This window comes from Salvelinus sp. IW2-2015, linkage group LG28 (assembly GCF_002910315.2).
Source record: "Salvelinus sp. IW2-2015 linkage group LG28, ASM291031v2, whole genome shotgun sequence".
NCBI lineage: Eukaryota > Metazoa > Chordata > Actinopteri > Salmoniformes > Salmonidae > Salvelinus > Salvelinus sp. IW2-2015.
Window position 1 is genome coordinate 16,368,917 of NC_036868.1, and position 15,763 is coordinate 16,384,679.

Here is a 15,763-nt window from a genome sequence, read left to right on the forward strand (position 1 = left end):
TGAACATGGTGCTTTACAAGACCACAGTTGGGCCAGATATATTGAATGTACTGTATGTATGAGCTGTTAGTTGTTTTGGATAACAGAGTGTGTGAGTGTGTGTCTCTCTCTGTGTGTGTGTGTGTGTGTGTGTGTGTGTGTGTGTGTGTGTGTGTGTGTGTGTGTGTGTGTGTGTGTGTGTGTGTGTGTGTGTGTGTGTGTGTGTGTGTGTGTGTGTGTGTGTGTGTGTGAAATGACCACTTTACAGTATATTATATTAATATAAACAGAATGAAAACATCCATGTTGATAATTCTGCTCTTGGCATAAGCTGTATGTTCTTCTATTCCTGAGTAGCAGGCAGACTAGATAAGATCTGTCCACTGCTTTGTACACCATATGGGCCTGACACATGCCATGCCTCCAGTAATTGCCTGGGCTCAGAAGTAAACCTGAAGCTCTCCTTCAGTCTCAGGTCTATCGCTATGCAAAGGTAGGGCCGGTCGATGGGGGCCAAGGACTGTGTGACCGGACCGAAATCTGCCTTTATATAAAGTTCCGCAGGAGGGCGCAAGGGCTTTCAGAGTAAATCATTATATTATCCAAATATTGTAATGCGTTCTTATTGGCATTTCTGTGTTGCAGGGTCTCCTGGCTGGTTTGAACAAAGACAATAACACACAGATAAAACTGTGTGCGGAGGAAAATTCGTCTCAGCGTGTCCAACGTCTCTAACAGATTTCCTAATCGATTACAGAGGTGCATGATGACTGAGTCAAGTGAATTGTAAAACCCTTTGATGAAACCATAGCTAAAAAATCTGCAAAAACAAAATAAAACCGATATGACCATTTAGTCAATTAAGTGGAAATGAGTGGTGTTTTAGGCTAAACGTCTGAGATACAGGTGCGCACGTGTCAATTTGGGGATGTATTGTATTTTCCTACCCATTAGAGCGGGTGGCATCAGCAAATGGGGATCTTAATAAAATTATAATTCAAGTGAAAGGTTGGGCATTGAAACAGCACCTTTGCATACATCGAATAATGTATTAATTATCTTGCGCAAAAGGCAAAGGGGTTGTGAGCAGGTATAAATACACTAGGCTATTACGCACCATTATGGAATATTGTCCATAGCCAAAATCATTCATAATCATATTAACATTTATTTTCACATCTTAAAAGACGCATAACAACAACAAAAACAAGTAATAAATCCCCCACTTACATGCCATATCGCAAAGAAGATCAGGGAAGCACAGAGGACCAGTGACAGCATATAGCAAAAGGCAGCGAAAGTGAACATAATTGAATAACACGAAAAGAGGACTCAGATGAATCACATAAAAAAAACTAAATGATTAAGGTGCCATGGCAAACCGAGGTGATAACGACTCCATCCATCACTTTGCTCTGAATGTTTGCAACAAATTGTTGCAGAACGTCTCCAACGAAACGCGCATCCACGGTCTCACTTTGAAGTCGAAACGTTTTGCGGCGCAATTTCTTAATTGGAAATTAGACCAGTGGCCTAGACTTGATGAAAACGACAGACATTTCAATYCAGAGATTACACAATAAGAATATAAATAATATAAATCCAAGCGATGTCTTGAAATGGATATCAAGAGATCCAAATTATGCTCAAAAACATCCCGGATAGGAAGAATGCTTTGGACAGCCAAATTACTAAAGAGAATCTGGTTGGCTACAATGTGGCYGTATTAAAATAGGAGCTCCGCAACACTCCTGGCACTCGTAATAAACGGTGTCTTCAAACCACAGTTAACCTATAGCTCCACGATTCAGAAGGCGCAGTCTTGCGCCCCAACAGGTGGATTTAAAGGGCCAGTGTTCAGGCAGTAGTGTTTATCTAATTTATCTTCCCAATTCCCATTRAAACGCATATGCTTTTTAGGATTTTGAAGTTTTAGCAAATATAAATTACTGTAATCTATTGTTTTTAAGCAAGTAAAGAGTCGACAGATTATCTCAAATAATAAGACACAKCCCACATTTAGGCTACATAGATAGGGCTTCAAAATCTAAGTACAGCTAAGTAAAGAGATGCCACAGATTATTTACATTTTGAGTGTGGCTCCGAGAAATTTATTGAGATAGCATTACGAATTGCAATTTACTCTGCCAAAGCCTTTGACATATGTATCTAGACTAGGGCACATCAGGGCACCATTATGTGACAGTCAAGTTTAGGTCTTGACTAGGTAGTAGCCAGGCAAATGCTTAGTACATTATCTGTTGGCGCCATCTAGTGACTATGGTTACATAGTATAGCCTACTTGTCTGAACATACAAAAAAACATGACACTGATAAATTGTTGTGACAGATAACAACACCATAATCAGAGGCGCCTCTGGCCGTTAAAAAAAAAAGAAAACTCAGTCGGGGACTCAATTTACTGTTGAGAGTTTGTAAATTAGAATACACAAGGTGCAATTTCTAAATTTGGTAGTGCATCAGCGGTTTTCCACTTGTTATTTCAGTCACTGACAGTCACTCAATTAACCCATGTCACCTAACATTTGTAGCCCATGTCAGCTAACAACCAAATCTCGTTTCTGACCATAATGATGACAAAAAAGCAAATTATGCTGTTTTTAAATAGTAGCGTACAAGAAAAGGTCTACATTTGTAAACGGCACTTGGTCAACAGTACTATTGYATGGCTGGCTAGACTACCTTACTTTGCAATATATATGTTTTTAGCTGACATGGGCTAATTGAGTGACTGTCAGTGACTGACATAATAAGTGGAAAACTGCTGATGCACTACCAATACTTCATAAAACCTTTACAATGCCAATATAGATCCTTCACAAAGGATCTGTAAGCAAATTCATACCAAAATGTGTTATTATAACAGGTCATACATCTGACACTTTGTCAATGTGGTATAGGCCTGACCCTTCCATGCTTTGCACAAGTAACCCTCCCATCACCTCTCATTTTCATACCTGGGTCGTTCCATGAAATTAGTGCCTTTGATATTTTAAGTAGAAATTGTGCACAAATATCACATATTAAAATCCTATTCAATTAAATGAAGTGCCCTTTAACACCTAAAAGTCTAAGCCTTTGGTGGTGGTGGTGGTGGTGGTGGGGGGGGGGGGGGGGGGGGGGGGTGAGAGGGGGGGTTAGAGCTCTGGTACCGGACTCTAGCCAGATAGGTCTGACCTTATACATTGGTTTAGGGCCAGATAATAATGTTCCTTGAACCCCCCCCCCCACACACACACAGCTATCTACGGTTTAATAAGATGGGGTTTTGTAAATTATGTAATTAGATTGACCCACTGAAAAGTCAACCAATCTGATTTTTAAAACGAATAAAGACTTGCTAAAGTGCCAAAATATGTGTGTTCCTCGTGTATCCTCTGTGACTTCAAGCAAGATTTTAACCCACTTAACACCAACATTTCTCCAAGCTTAGATTATTATTTATTTCATGCGATTAGTGATTCATTTTAAGGTACAAAAACAACAATTTATTCCGTTATTTTAAGGTCATCCCTGTTACGTGAACTGAATTGTTTTAATATAGTGAAACTATTCCTTTAAAAGAAACATTGAATAGTCAAATCATAGTGTAATGCGGGTGAGCTGGTTCTACTCTTTTTAGCCACACATCAACCCTCGTTACCCATACTGTAGATAGAAAGACTCTATTATTTTATTTATTTAAGATGAAATCGTCAACACTGTAAAGCTTACCGAATGCTTCTAAAACTGCACATATATTACGAAGAAGTTTTATGATGTTTTTGTTGGTTTTGGTATTCGGCACGTTTGTTTTCGGCTGTTTGAGCACACATTTTCTTCTTAAAGCAAGTCAAAGTTGGTAGCCGAAGTCTACGCCCTTTGTCGGTGACTGGTCAAAAACACTACTAGTAGGAGTGGGAACATGAAGTGTTTGTTGTCATTCAATGGGAGATTAGTTTTCATGCAAATGTTTTCACTTGAGAAATACTGCACCAAAAATCATAGTTAGATGTAAAATTGCGTTACTAAGTCTTCCTTGGCAAAAACATTGAAATGAATGACAGATTTATTGATTTATTTTAGGCTAATTCTGACTATTTTGAGGAAGTGTTTCTGACTATGTTGTTGCTACAGTGGCTCAAGAGGGACAAACAACAGCAATATTGAGGGTCTTTAGGGAGTGTGCAAGTACAGATGTTTGTTTCGCCAAGCGGTGTTCTGCTAGAAGCGAACCAAACCTATGTATGTGGGCACCTTCACGTTCAACCCTGTTATCTGTCGATGAGCCCTTGAGCAAGGCACTTAACCCTAATTGCTCCTGTAAGTCGTTCTGGATAAGAGCATCTGCCAAATGACTAAAATGTAAATGTAATAGTCAATATTTTATTTGACCTCTTGAGATGGTGAAACATGTTTTTTATTAAGTTGAACATTTGCTCTTTATGACAGAATGTTACAATTAGGAGAAATAACACGTTTTCTTCTCTCACGAAGTTACACTCCTCAAAAGGCACCTAATTGGTGGAACGACCCACCCCTCTCAGAGAAGTTTGTCATTCTCTCCTAGCAACAGCTTGGGTCGTTCTATAGGCTACAAACGTGTCATACAGGCCTATTGTTTCCAACAACTTTTTGGGGCGAGACGCATTAAACTTAATCTAGATAACATGAATGCCCGCTGCAAAACACGGTCAAAGTAAAATAGCCATCAGGATACGCTTCCTTGAAATATAAAGTAATAAACTCGTGCAAAAGGTGGTTCCCATTCAGCATGTGTTCTTTTGGTGCGTTGGACAAGCTCGTACCCCAGGACAAGCTCGTACCCCAGGACAAGCTCGGACCCCACGGCAGACACTATTCACATGGAGGAGAGATAAATTACAGACCGCACATTCGGCACATAGAGCCCAACCTAACAGAGTAAGTGATCGTCTCTATACTACTGTATACACTGTATGAACATCAACAAAGTTGTTAAAAGGGATTCAATGTACAAGGATAAAGGGTTACTTTACAAACAACTGAATGTATAGTCTAGACTAGAGGTTAAAGTTTTGTAACCAACCAATCACTTTATTTTGTGTGCTTTCTCTTTTTCTACACTGTTTGTTTGTAGGGTAGCTAAGATACAGAGCAGGCGCAGTGACATTTGCAAGCTAAATCCAAGTCCAGCGCGTTGAGAGGATCTAAGAACACCAGACTGTAGGCAATAGCATTCCTTTATAATTTCACTTCATTCATTGACATACGTCATTGACAGAGTTAATTGACATTGACAAAGTTAATGTTAATATTGGAATGTTATGTTAATATTGGAAGGCGTGGCTTACTTGAGAAATCTTGTTGTAATAAATATATAAGACAAATTCTTCATTCACAAAACCAACTTACACCGAGAGGAAAGTTTTTCTGGAACAATGTTATTCCTGACATTGTCTGGAAAAATGCATGGTTAAGGCCTTACAAATACTGTATACCAAACAAAGTTAAGGAAGTGCACTTCAAAATTTTACATAAGATATATCCATGTAACTCTATGATTTCCAAATTTGTGGCTATTGATGATATCTGCGTTTTCTGTGAAATAGAAGGTGAGAATCTGTCTCACTTGTTCTTTGAATGTAAATTTGTGTCAGAATTTTGGGAAAACCTTGCAAAGTACTTATTTACCATTATGAACACTGCCTATAATTTTAACATAAAATATATAATATGTTACTATTGCAATGATAACAAAACCACTGAAATGATTGTTATTTTTTTTTATTCTTGTTGCCAAATACTTTATACACAAACAAAAATTCCAAAATTCTATACCAAAATTACCAATTTTTCTGATTGAATTCAATTATCTTATTAAAACACTAACCCTAGTGAATAACAACAAGAATAACATCTTCATGAATCATTATAATAAGATATTTTCAGAGTGAATATAATTGCACTTAAATTGTTTATTTTTTGTATTTTATTTTTATATTTTTTGTATGTTTGAGCATTGTTAATACCTGTGTTTGGTTTGCTAGACATGTTTGATGTAGCAATGTAAGTTGATTTTTGTATTATGAATAAAATACATTTTAAAAAAAACAACAAAAAAAACAGAGTTAATGTAAGATGAACACAAACGACTAACTGAGAAAGTGTTTACTCACACCACTCCCATGTCTCTGGAACTGGCTTGACACAATGGCATTCTGACAGGGCTGTCTGTCTCATCATTAGCTATGTCACAATGTCAGAGCAGAGGAAGCTGCAGCAAGCCAGCAACCAGTAATCCTGCAGTGCTTCTAGATGGTAGCACAGCCTACCTCTCCTTATCTGCAATATATATATATATTTTCCCAATTTCATGATGCCTCATGTTTATGGCACCTTACCCTTAACTTAAGACAGCTAATCAAGCTATTGATTGTTAGTTGATGATTAACATATGAGCTCTGTCAGGTGTGTAAGTGCTGGGCTGGAATAAAAGCCTGCACACCAAGTAGCTGTCCAGCACACGGATTGGTGACTGGGTACTGTACTTCTCCAGGTGTGACCTTGACTGGAGCTCTGGTCTGCGGTGGCTGCCTGCGCCTCGCTACAGTGATGCTCCACTCCCTCACATCAAACTGATCAAGTTCCCTGAAGAGACCAGACTGCTCAGGTCCTTCCCACGTGAGTCACTGGGCTTAGATCATGTCTACAAATGATTGATTGATTGTTTGTTTGACAATGCCCCCCCCCCCCCATTTAATTTACCAATATATGAGGCCATGATTTCACAATGTACAAAACATTAAGAAATCTTTCTCTTTCCATGACCTAGACAGACCAGGTGAATCCAGGTGAAAGCTAAGATGCCTTATTGATGTCACTTGTTAAATCCACTTCAATCAATGTAAATGAAGGGGAGGAGACAGGTTAAAGAAGGATTTAAAGCCTTGAGACAATTGAGACATGGATTCTAGATGATTGTTAGTTGATGATTAACAATGTGCCATTCAGAGGGTGATTGGGCAAGACAAAACATGTAAGTGCCTTTGAATGGGGTATGCTAGTAGGTGCCAGGGGAACTGGTATTTTGCTGTTGGGTATTTCACGCTCAACAGTTTCCCGTGGGTATCAAGAATGGTCCACCACCCGTCCAGCCAACTTGACACAACTGTGGGAAGCATTGTAGTCAACATAGGCCAGCACCCATGTGGAATGCTCCCTGTGGAATTCTGTAAAGTGAGTGTGGAAGAGGTGAAAAAACTGTTGTCTATCAACAATGACAAGCCATCAGGGTCTGACAACTTGGATGGAAAGTTACTGAGGATAATAGTGGACGATATTGCCACTCCCATAAGCCCTCATTCCTGGAGGAAAGCAAAAGTTATTCCGCTACCTAAGAATAGTAAAGCACCCTTTACTGGTTCAAATAGCCGATCAATCAGCCTGTTACCAACACTTATTGAACTTTTGGAAAAAATMGTGTTTGTCCAGATACAATGCTATTTTACAGACTTTCAGCACGCTTATAGGGAAGGACATTCAACAAGCACGGCACTTACACAAATGACTGATGATTGGCTGAGAGAAATTGATGATAAAACAATTGTGGGAGCTGTTTTGTTAGACTTAAGTGCGGCTTTTGGCATTACGGATCATAGTCTGCTAATAGAAAACTTGTGTTATGGCTATACACCCCCTTCTATATTGTGGATAAAGAGTTACCTATCTAACAGAACATAGAGGGTGTTCTTTAATGGAAGCCTCTCCAATACAATCAGGAATTCCCCAGGGCAGCTGTCTAGGCCCCGTACTCTTTACTAATGACATGCCACTTGCCTTGAGTAAAGCCAGTGTGTCATGTATGCGGATGAGTCAACACTATTCACATCAGCTACTACAGCGAGTGAACCTCAACTAAATCTTGTAATGAATAATGTGGAAATTGAGCAAGTTGAGATGACTAAACTGCTTGGAGTAACCCTGGATTGTAAACGGTCATGGTCAACACATGTTGATACAACAGTAGCTAAGATGGGGAGAAGTCTGTCCATAATAAAGTGCTGCTCTGCATTTTTAACAACACTATCAAAAAGGCAGGTCCTACAGGCTCTAGTTTTGTCACGCCTGGACTACAGTTGTGTGGTCAGGTGRCACAAAGGGACCTTGGAAAATTACAATTGGCTCAGAACAGGGCAGCACAGCTGGCCCTTAAATGTACACAGAAAGCTAACGTTAATAATATACAGTAAATCTCTCATGGTTCAAAGTGGAGGAGCGATAGACTTCATCCCTACTTGTTTTTGTAAGAAGCGTTGACATGCTGAATGCACCGAGTTGTCTGTTTAAACTACTACCACACAGCTCGTACACCCATGCATACCCCACAAAACATGAGGTGCTCCCGAGTGCCGCAGCGGTCTAAGGCACTACATCTCAGTGCTAGAGGCATCACTACAGACCCTGGTTCAATTCCAGGCTGTATCCAGCCGTGATTGGGAGTCCCATAGCGCGGCTCACAATTGGCCCGGGTTTGGCCGTGGTAGGCCGTCATTGTAAATAAGAATTTGTTCTTTACTGACTTGCCTAGTTAAATAAAAATAAAATGCCAACAAAAGTCTCTTCACAAAGTCCAGAACAGACTATGGGAGGCGCATAGTACAATATAGAGCCATGGCTATATGGAACTCTTCCACATCAGGTAACTGATGCAAGCAGTAGAATCAGATTTAAAAAACAGATAAAAATACACCTTCTAGAACAGCGGGGACTGTGAAGAGACACAGACACACAGGCACAGACACACAGGCACAGACACACATGATAAGACACGCACTCTACACAGACGTACYCATGGATTTTGTATTGTAGATATGTAATAGTAGAGTAGTGGCCTGAGGGAACACACTTAATGTGTTGTGAAAAGTGTTAAGAAATGTAATATTTTAACTTGTATATAACTGCCTTAATGTTGCTGGACCCCAGGAAGAGGCAGCAGCTAATGGGGATCCTTAATAAATACAAAATACAAACACCTTGTAGAGTCCATGCCCAGACGAATTGAGGCTGTTCTGAGGGCAAAAAGGGGTTCTTAATGTTTTGTACACTCAGTGTATAAAGTGCCAATAATCTGACATAAACAGTTCCTCGTCAGTAACCCCTATTGAATGTACAGTACTACGTCATAAATAGAACTGTGTGACGTCATTCTTTATTAGATCACTAACGCTGATGTTTTGCATACTATTTATCAAACCTCTATTTATGTTTATTACTCTGTTTATTTATTTTTGTAGAGGCCAACATGGTGTCCCAGACTGAGTGGACGTTTTATCCCAACTTTGGTCAGCCCAGAACCTTCCATGTTGGCAAACGCTGTTTGCTGGAGGGAGGTCACCATTATAGGACCCTACGGTGTTCTCCAGAGAGAACTCTGGAGGCCACCATCGGGAGGAAAAAACAAGGTATGTACAGCAAATATTCAGTAGCAGTGAAAACGCATACGTTTTGCAGAATGTTCAAAGTATTATTTAAACAAGATTATCCGATGAAGGTTATTGTGTTAAAGTTGATAAGTAGTTTATGATTATCTGCGTTTTATGGTTAGGCTTTCTGATGGTAAATTGGAATGCATGATTTAGGCTAATAGAAGAATACTTTCTAGATTGGCTATGCTTACACACAATTTTATTTCTGGTTTAAACAAGGTTATGCTCAGTGTTAAATGTATTATATTCTCAGTTAACCCAGAACTAAAATATTGCATCATTTGGTCAGACGCTCGATTATGTTTACGTAGTCTGTAGACGAGAGAATATATGTATCATAATGTCACCGCTTGTTCCTCCATTCCAGCCAGGTTTACCTGCCATTCTGCACCTGGTTCTAGACCCTATCTAACACCTGAGTACAGTTCTGACTTTCACAAGTTTGGATCAACATTACCAACAACACATTTTGGGTAAGGTTTTTGTTTTCCTTCAGTTGTGTTGATAGTATATTTGATTGAAATAGGATACAGTAGGCTACGGTGCTGTAGATATACTGTAGCTCTGTCTTGTTTTCATACATGAATTACTACAGATGGCTGAAAGATGGTGCTATTGGTCTTTATATTGCCCGGTTTCAAGGGACAAACAGCAAGTATACAACAATTTAGCACACAGGGAGCATCCCATTAATCTCTCCTTTCACCTGAAGTGTACACTTGTTCACTACTTCCAACCAATCTAAAGGCAGTAGATTGGTGGAGTCATAGGGCAGTTGGAGCTTCCACCATATTTCCTTTCAAATCAGTGAAGGGGAGTGGACAAATGCACACTTTGGAAGGAAGGCGAGATAATTGATACATAACCACAGTTTCACATTTGTGAAAAGATGGGTATCAGCATGCTCAGTGACGTGTGATGGTGGTTTCATACTCACAGTGGAATTGTTCTCTGTAGGTCACTGACCTTCAGTGCAGATACATTCGTTCCTCTTCAGCCACCTCCAAAAAAGACATGGTGAGACATATATAACCAATTAAGATAACGTTTAAACTAGTGCACTTCTGGAGACCTGGGGAAGAAGAATTGTATTTAACAAGTGATATTATTTATGCAAATGTACATGATTGATGCAAGGTTTAGATGAAGAGGCATTCCAGATGTATAGTATGTTTTGCCATTTATTTGTGGCTGGTGTGTGTGATGTCTTTCTGCAGTATTCCATATGTAGCGAGGAAGAGGATGGAGGACAGGGAGGCAGACATACTGGAAGTGAAGAAGCTGAGTAAATGGAGGCCTGCACCAGTCATATTCAAAACTGTGCTGGACAACTGACATGTCAAAATGTTTTTGGGATGAATGAGGAGAAATGGATTACAATTCCAAACTGTATATTATGATCATTCGGCATGATTACAGTCACGTGGTTTTGATTCTACTGTAGTTTGATAAGGAAGTTTGGAGGGAGAGGGCGATCAAAGATGTAATAAAGTGTGACTAATTGTCATGACATCATTTTGAGCTTTTGCCATCACTATTCACTTTTGAACAATTGGGTTATGCAATTTGCTGAGGGGAGATAAACAACAATAAGCCAAGCAGGGGAAAAAAGTTCCCAGGTGGCCTGACTTTGCTGAGTTCCAAAAGCAGTTAGGTCAGCAACAGTTAATAACCTGACCTCTGTTTTGCCTTATAGTCTGGCAGAGGTGCATCGCATTGATTTCCTTAATTCCCAGGGGAAGATAAGTGGTGGGCTCAATCCCTCATTCAGCAAAACAACACTGCTGATCCCGTTCAAGATAGACAGGGACAACTAGGGCTGCCACTTTTAGCTGCTTAGTCACTTCAGCATGCCTCAAGGTTAGGGAGGGGGTGTGTACAGGTTTTTAATTATGGTCCCATGTGTCTCTGCATTCATGACATATCGGATCAAGGAAACTCTGAATTTTTACGACTTGGAAAATCATTGTAGAAAGATAATAGGCGGTAGGCCGTTCAGAGTTTTCCAATTGGAAAGTATCAGAATCAACCAATAGAAAGCTACACGCAAATAACTTCACTTTCATTCGGAGGTTTGGAGGTTCCGACGTGATGAATGCAGCATCTCGGTCCCAGCTTTGATGTACCTGTACTGACTTTGCGGGGTGAACAGGCCATGGCTCAGTTGGTTGATGTCCTTGATGATCTTTTTGTCCTTCTTGTGACATCGGGTGCTGTAGGTGTCCTGGAGGGCAGGCAGTGTGCCCCCAGTGATGCGTTGGGCAGAACGTATCACCCTATGGAGTGCCCTGGGTTGCGGGGAGTGCAGTTGCCGTATCAGGCGGTGATACAGCCCGACACGATGCTCTCAATTGTGCATCTGTAAATGTTTCTGAGGGTCTTAGGGGCCAAGCCAAATTTCTTCAGCCTCCTGTGGTTGAAGAGGCGCTATTGCGCCGCCTTCACCACACTGTATGTGTGGGTGGACCAATTCAGATTGTCAGTAATGTGTATGCCGAGGAACTTAAAGCTTTCCACCTTCTCCACTGCAGTCCGTCGATGTGGATAGGGGTGTGCTRCCTCTGCTGTTTCCTGAAGTCCACGATCAGCTCCTTCATTTTGTTGACGTTGAGTGAGAGGTTATTTTCCTGGCACCACTCCGCCTGGGCCATTACCTTCTCCCTGTAGGCTGTCTTGTCATTGTTGGTAATCAGGCCCACTACTGTTGTGTTGTCTGCAAACTTGATGATTGAGTTGGAGGCGTGCGTGGCCACACAGTCATGGGTGAACAGGGAGTACAGGAGGGGGCTGAGCACGCACCCTTGTGGGGCCCCAGGGTTGAGGATCAGTGAAGTGGAGGTGTTGTTTCCTACCTTCACCACCTGGGGGGCGGCCCGTCAGGAAGTCCAGGATCCAGTTGCACAGGGCGGGGTTCAGACCCAGGGCCCCAAGCTTAATGATGAGCTTGGAGGGTACTATGGTGTTGAAAGCTGAGCTATAGGCAATGAACAGCATTCTGACGTACTGTAGGTATTCCACTTGTCCAGATGGGATAGGGCAGTGTGCCGTGTGAAGGCGAATTCATCGTCTGTGGATCTATTGGGGCGGTAGGCAAATTGAAGTGGGTCTAGGATGTCAGGTAAGGTAGAGGTGATATGATCCTTAACTAGCCTCTCAAAGCACTTCATGATGACAGAAGTGAGTGCCATGGGGCGATAGTTATTTAGTTCAGTTATCTTTGCTTTCTTGGGTACAGGAACAATGGTGGACATCTTGAAGCAAGTGGGGACAGCAGACTGGGATAGGGAGATACTGAATATGTCCGTAAACACTCCAGCCAGTTGGTCTGCGCATGCTCTGAGGACGCGGCTGGGGATGACGTCTGGGCCGGCAGCCTTGCGAGGGTTAACACGCTTAAATGTCTAATTCACGTCAGCCACAGAGAACGAGAGCCCACAGTGCTTGGGAGCGGGCTGCGTCGGTGGCACTGTGTTATCCTCAAAGTGGGCGAGGAAAGTGTTTAGCTTGTCTGGGAGCAAGACCTCGGTGTCCTGGCTTTCCCTTTGTAATCCGTGATTGTCTGTAGACCCTGCCAGATACGTCTTGTGTCTGAGCCGTTGAATTGCGACTCCACTTTGTCTCTGTACTGACGTTTTGCCTGTTTGATTGCCTTAGAGGGATTAACTACACTGTTTGTATTCGACCATATTCCCAGTCAKCTTGTCATGGTTAAATGTGGTGGTTTTGCACAAATGCTGCCATCTGTCCATGGTTTCTGGGTTGGGTCATTTTAAATAGTCAACTTGGCAACAACATCCCCTATACACTTCCTGATGAACTCAGTCACTGTGTCCGTGTAAGCGTCAATTTTATTCTAAGAGGCTACCCGGAACATATCCCAGCCCACGTGATCAAAACAATGTTGAAGCATGGATTCAGATTGGTCAGACCAGCGTTGAATAGACCTTATTACGGGTACGTCCTGTTTGAGTTTCTGCCTATAGGAAGGGAGGAGCAGAATGGAGTCGTAATCTGATTTGCCGAAGGGATTGCGGGGTATTGTAGGCATTTCGAAAAGGTGAGTAGCAGTGATCTAGTGTTTTTCTAAGCGAGTACTACAGTCAATGTGTTGATAGAACTTCGGTAGAGTTTTCCTCAAATTTGCTTTGTTAGAAACACCAGCTACAATAAATGCGGCCCCAGGATATGTGGTTTCCAGTTTGCATAAAGTCTGGTGTAGTTCCTTGAGGGCCGTCGTGGTATCGGCTTGAGGGCAATCTACACGGCTGTGACTATAACCGAAGATAATTTACTTGGGAGGTAATACGGTCGGCATTTGAGGTATTCTAGGTCGGGTGAACAAAACGACTTTTAAATGTTTCTAAATGTTATCACAATCACCATGAGTAGTTAATCATGAAGCATACACCCCTGTTTCTCTTCTTCCCGGAGAGTTCTTTATTCCTTGTCTGCGCAATGAACTGAGAAACAAGRTGGCTGTATGGACGGGGACAGTATATCCCGAGAGAGCCTTGATTCTGTGAAACAGAGTATGTTACAGTCCCTGATGTCTCTCTGGACGGGGATCCTCGCCCTGAGCTCGTCTACTTTATTGTCCAGAGACTGAACATTAGCAAGTCATATACTCTGAAGTGGTGGATGGTGTGCCAGCCTTCTGAGTCGGACTAGAAGTTCCCTCTGAATACCTTTTCTCCACCGGCGGCGACTTGGAGCAGCCTCTGGGATAAGTTAGATTGCCCTGGGGGTACGAACAAAGGATTCAATTCGGGAAAATTGTATTCTCGGTTGTGGTGCTGGTGAGTTACCGCTGCTCTGATATCCAAAAGTTATTTCCGGCTGTATGTAACAACACAAAAAAATGTTCTGGGTTAATAATGTAAGAAATAACACGCAAAAAAATGAAATACTGCAAAGTTGCTTAGGAGCTAGAAGCAGAGCTGCCATGTCTGTCAGCTCCATCTTGTGCATCATCACACATGGAAGATGACAGCTGCCAGTGACCATAGCAAAGGTGTAAACAAACATTTTCAAGGTGTGAAAAAAGTTAATCACATTTTTTTTATACAGGAAACCAAAATGAACCCAAAAATCGATTTAGAAAACAAATATTTGTTTTGTTAGATGTGACTCTGTAGACTTATGTTAGCCTGCTAACTAGCCACACTAGTTATCCGATCTATTACATGTAATTGCTGACATATCACCAKGCAGGCTACGTTGTGTTGAGCGTGGTAGAATTAACCAATGAAAACGTCACTGAGGCCCTCTTCTCAGTGAGGAGTACTTGGCTTCTCGAGGCTCTGCTTATGCAGTTCTGCACGCTACACACGGTACCTAGCGCGCCCAGGGAAGTGTGCCTTTACACCATCGGATGTTCGAGAGGTACGGACTCCTGTTTTCCCGTGGGATTCTGTCATTTTGTCAACTTATTATTTTGTTTACTAAGATCTCTCGTATTAACCACATAAGGATAATGTCCTGTTAAGAGCTTACAGAACACTGGCAAAGCTAGGTACCAATACCTTGAGCCATTAACTGGGCAAAACCATTGCCTCAACAAGCAGGGGTGCACCTGCTTGAAACCTCCTTTAGGCCTTGGGGACCTCCAGCCATTCCATGTATTTTAACTATTCCAGAGCTAGCCTACCTGATTGACAAGTTCAATCTATCATCAAGCCCTTGATTAGATGAATCAGGTGAACTAGTTCAGGGCTACAATAAAATGGAAACATTTGCGGTTCCACGAGGAGAGATTTGACAACTGCTTTAAGCTCCAAACTGAAGGCTAAGCCTATACTACAACCGTCTAGACGTAGACCACCAAAATAGCACAAAATGATAAAAATGTAAAAGTTAAATGCAAGAGCACCCACCATTTCCATTTGAACACATTGATACACCGTGATCCATTGGTGGCTAAAGAAATTAGCAAATGGAACCATAGCCCCGGGAAATAGGGGTCTTGAGGGTGCTGCAGCACCCCCTGGAAAATCTGGAGAAAAAAAATATTAATACAAATGTTCATTTTTTGAAACATATTTTTTTCTCACATGTAGCGCCGGCACACAAAACAATAGTTGAAATTGTAAGAGCTGTTGCCCTGTCCCGTTCTCTGCGATTGTCATTCTAATAGAATCCAGAAAGAACAAAATCTTGTCCTCAAACATTTATATCAAAAGGTGCATAGCTATGGGCAAAGACAAAATATCTACACCAAATAAAATATTTTTCTTGATCAAATAACATGGAAAACAACCACTTTTTATGCGGTATTAATTTACCATCCTTACAAACCACTTAAGGTACATTACTGTATT

General features: G+C 41.4%; 2 protein-coding genes across 4 annotated transcripts in view; one reads left to right on the plus strand and one right to left on the minus strand.

Annotated features, from left to right (window-relative positions):
• Positions 1 to 1,743, minus strand: part of LOC111954140 (protein cornichon homolog 3-like) — a 50,803-nt gene extending 49,060 nt beyond the window's left edge. For both annotated transcript variants that reach the window (XM_023973637.2, XM_023973636.2), the window contains exon 1: positions 1,210 to 1,743. In XM_023973637.2, coding sequence (XP_023829405.1) covers positions 1,210 to 1,287 — 78 coding nt within the window. In that variant the 5' untranslated portion in view covers positions 1,288 to 1,743. The remainder of the gene's footprint in view (positions 1 to 1,209) is intronic.
• Positions 1,744 to 4,579: 2,836 nt separating this feature from the next.
• LOC111954509 (spermatogenesis-associated serine-rich protein 1) lies at positions 4,580 to 10,961 on the plus strand. Of its 2 annotated transcripts, XM_023974296.2 has the most exons (6): positions 4,580 to 4,902; positions 6,518 to 6,642; positions 9,255 to 9,422; positions 9,814 to 9,919; positions 10,404 to 10,463; positions 10,664 to 10,961. In XM_023974296.2, the coding sequence occupies exons 1-6, from the start codon at positions 4,754 to 4,756 to the stop codon at positions 10,779 to 10,781; spliced, it is 726 nt and encodes a 241-aa protein (XP_023830064.1). In that variant the 5' UTR covers positions 4,580 to 4,753; the 3' UTR covers positions 10,782 to 10,961. The 2 variants fall into 2 exon arrangements, with proteins under 2 accessions (XP_023830064.1, XP_070291868.1); XM_070435767.1 differs by lacking the exon at positions 10,404 to 10,463.
• The last annotated feature ends 4,802 nt before the right edge of the window (positions 10,962 to 15,763 follow it).

What these genes read in the sequence shown, in the direction of transcription:
- LOC111954509 (XM_023974296.2), top strand. Translation starts at nt 4,754, where the DNA reads ATGTGTTCTTTTGGTGCGTTGGACAAGCTCGTACCCCAGGACAAGCTC. An exon ending in ATAGAGCCCAACCTAACAGA is followed by an intron (nt 4,903 to 6,517) that starts GTAAGTGATCGT and finishes GTACTTCTCCAG; the next exon opens with GTGTGACCTTGACTGGAGCT. An exon ending in CCACCTCCAAAAAAGACATG is followed by an intron (nt 10,464 to 10,663) that starts GTGAGACATATA and finishes GTCTTTCTGCAG; the next exon opens with TATTCCATATGTAGCGAGGA.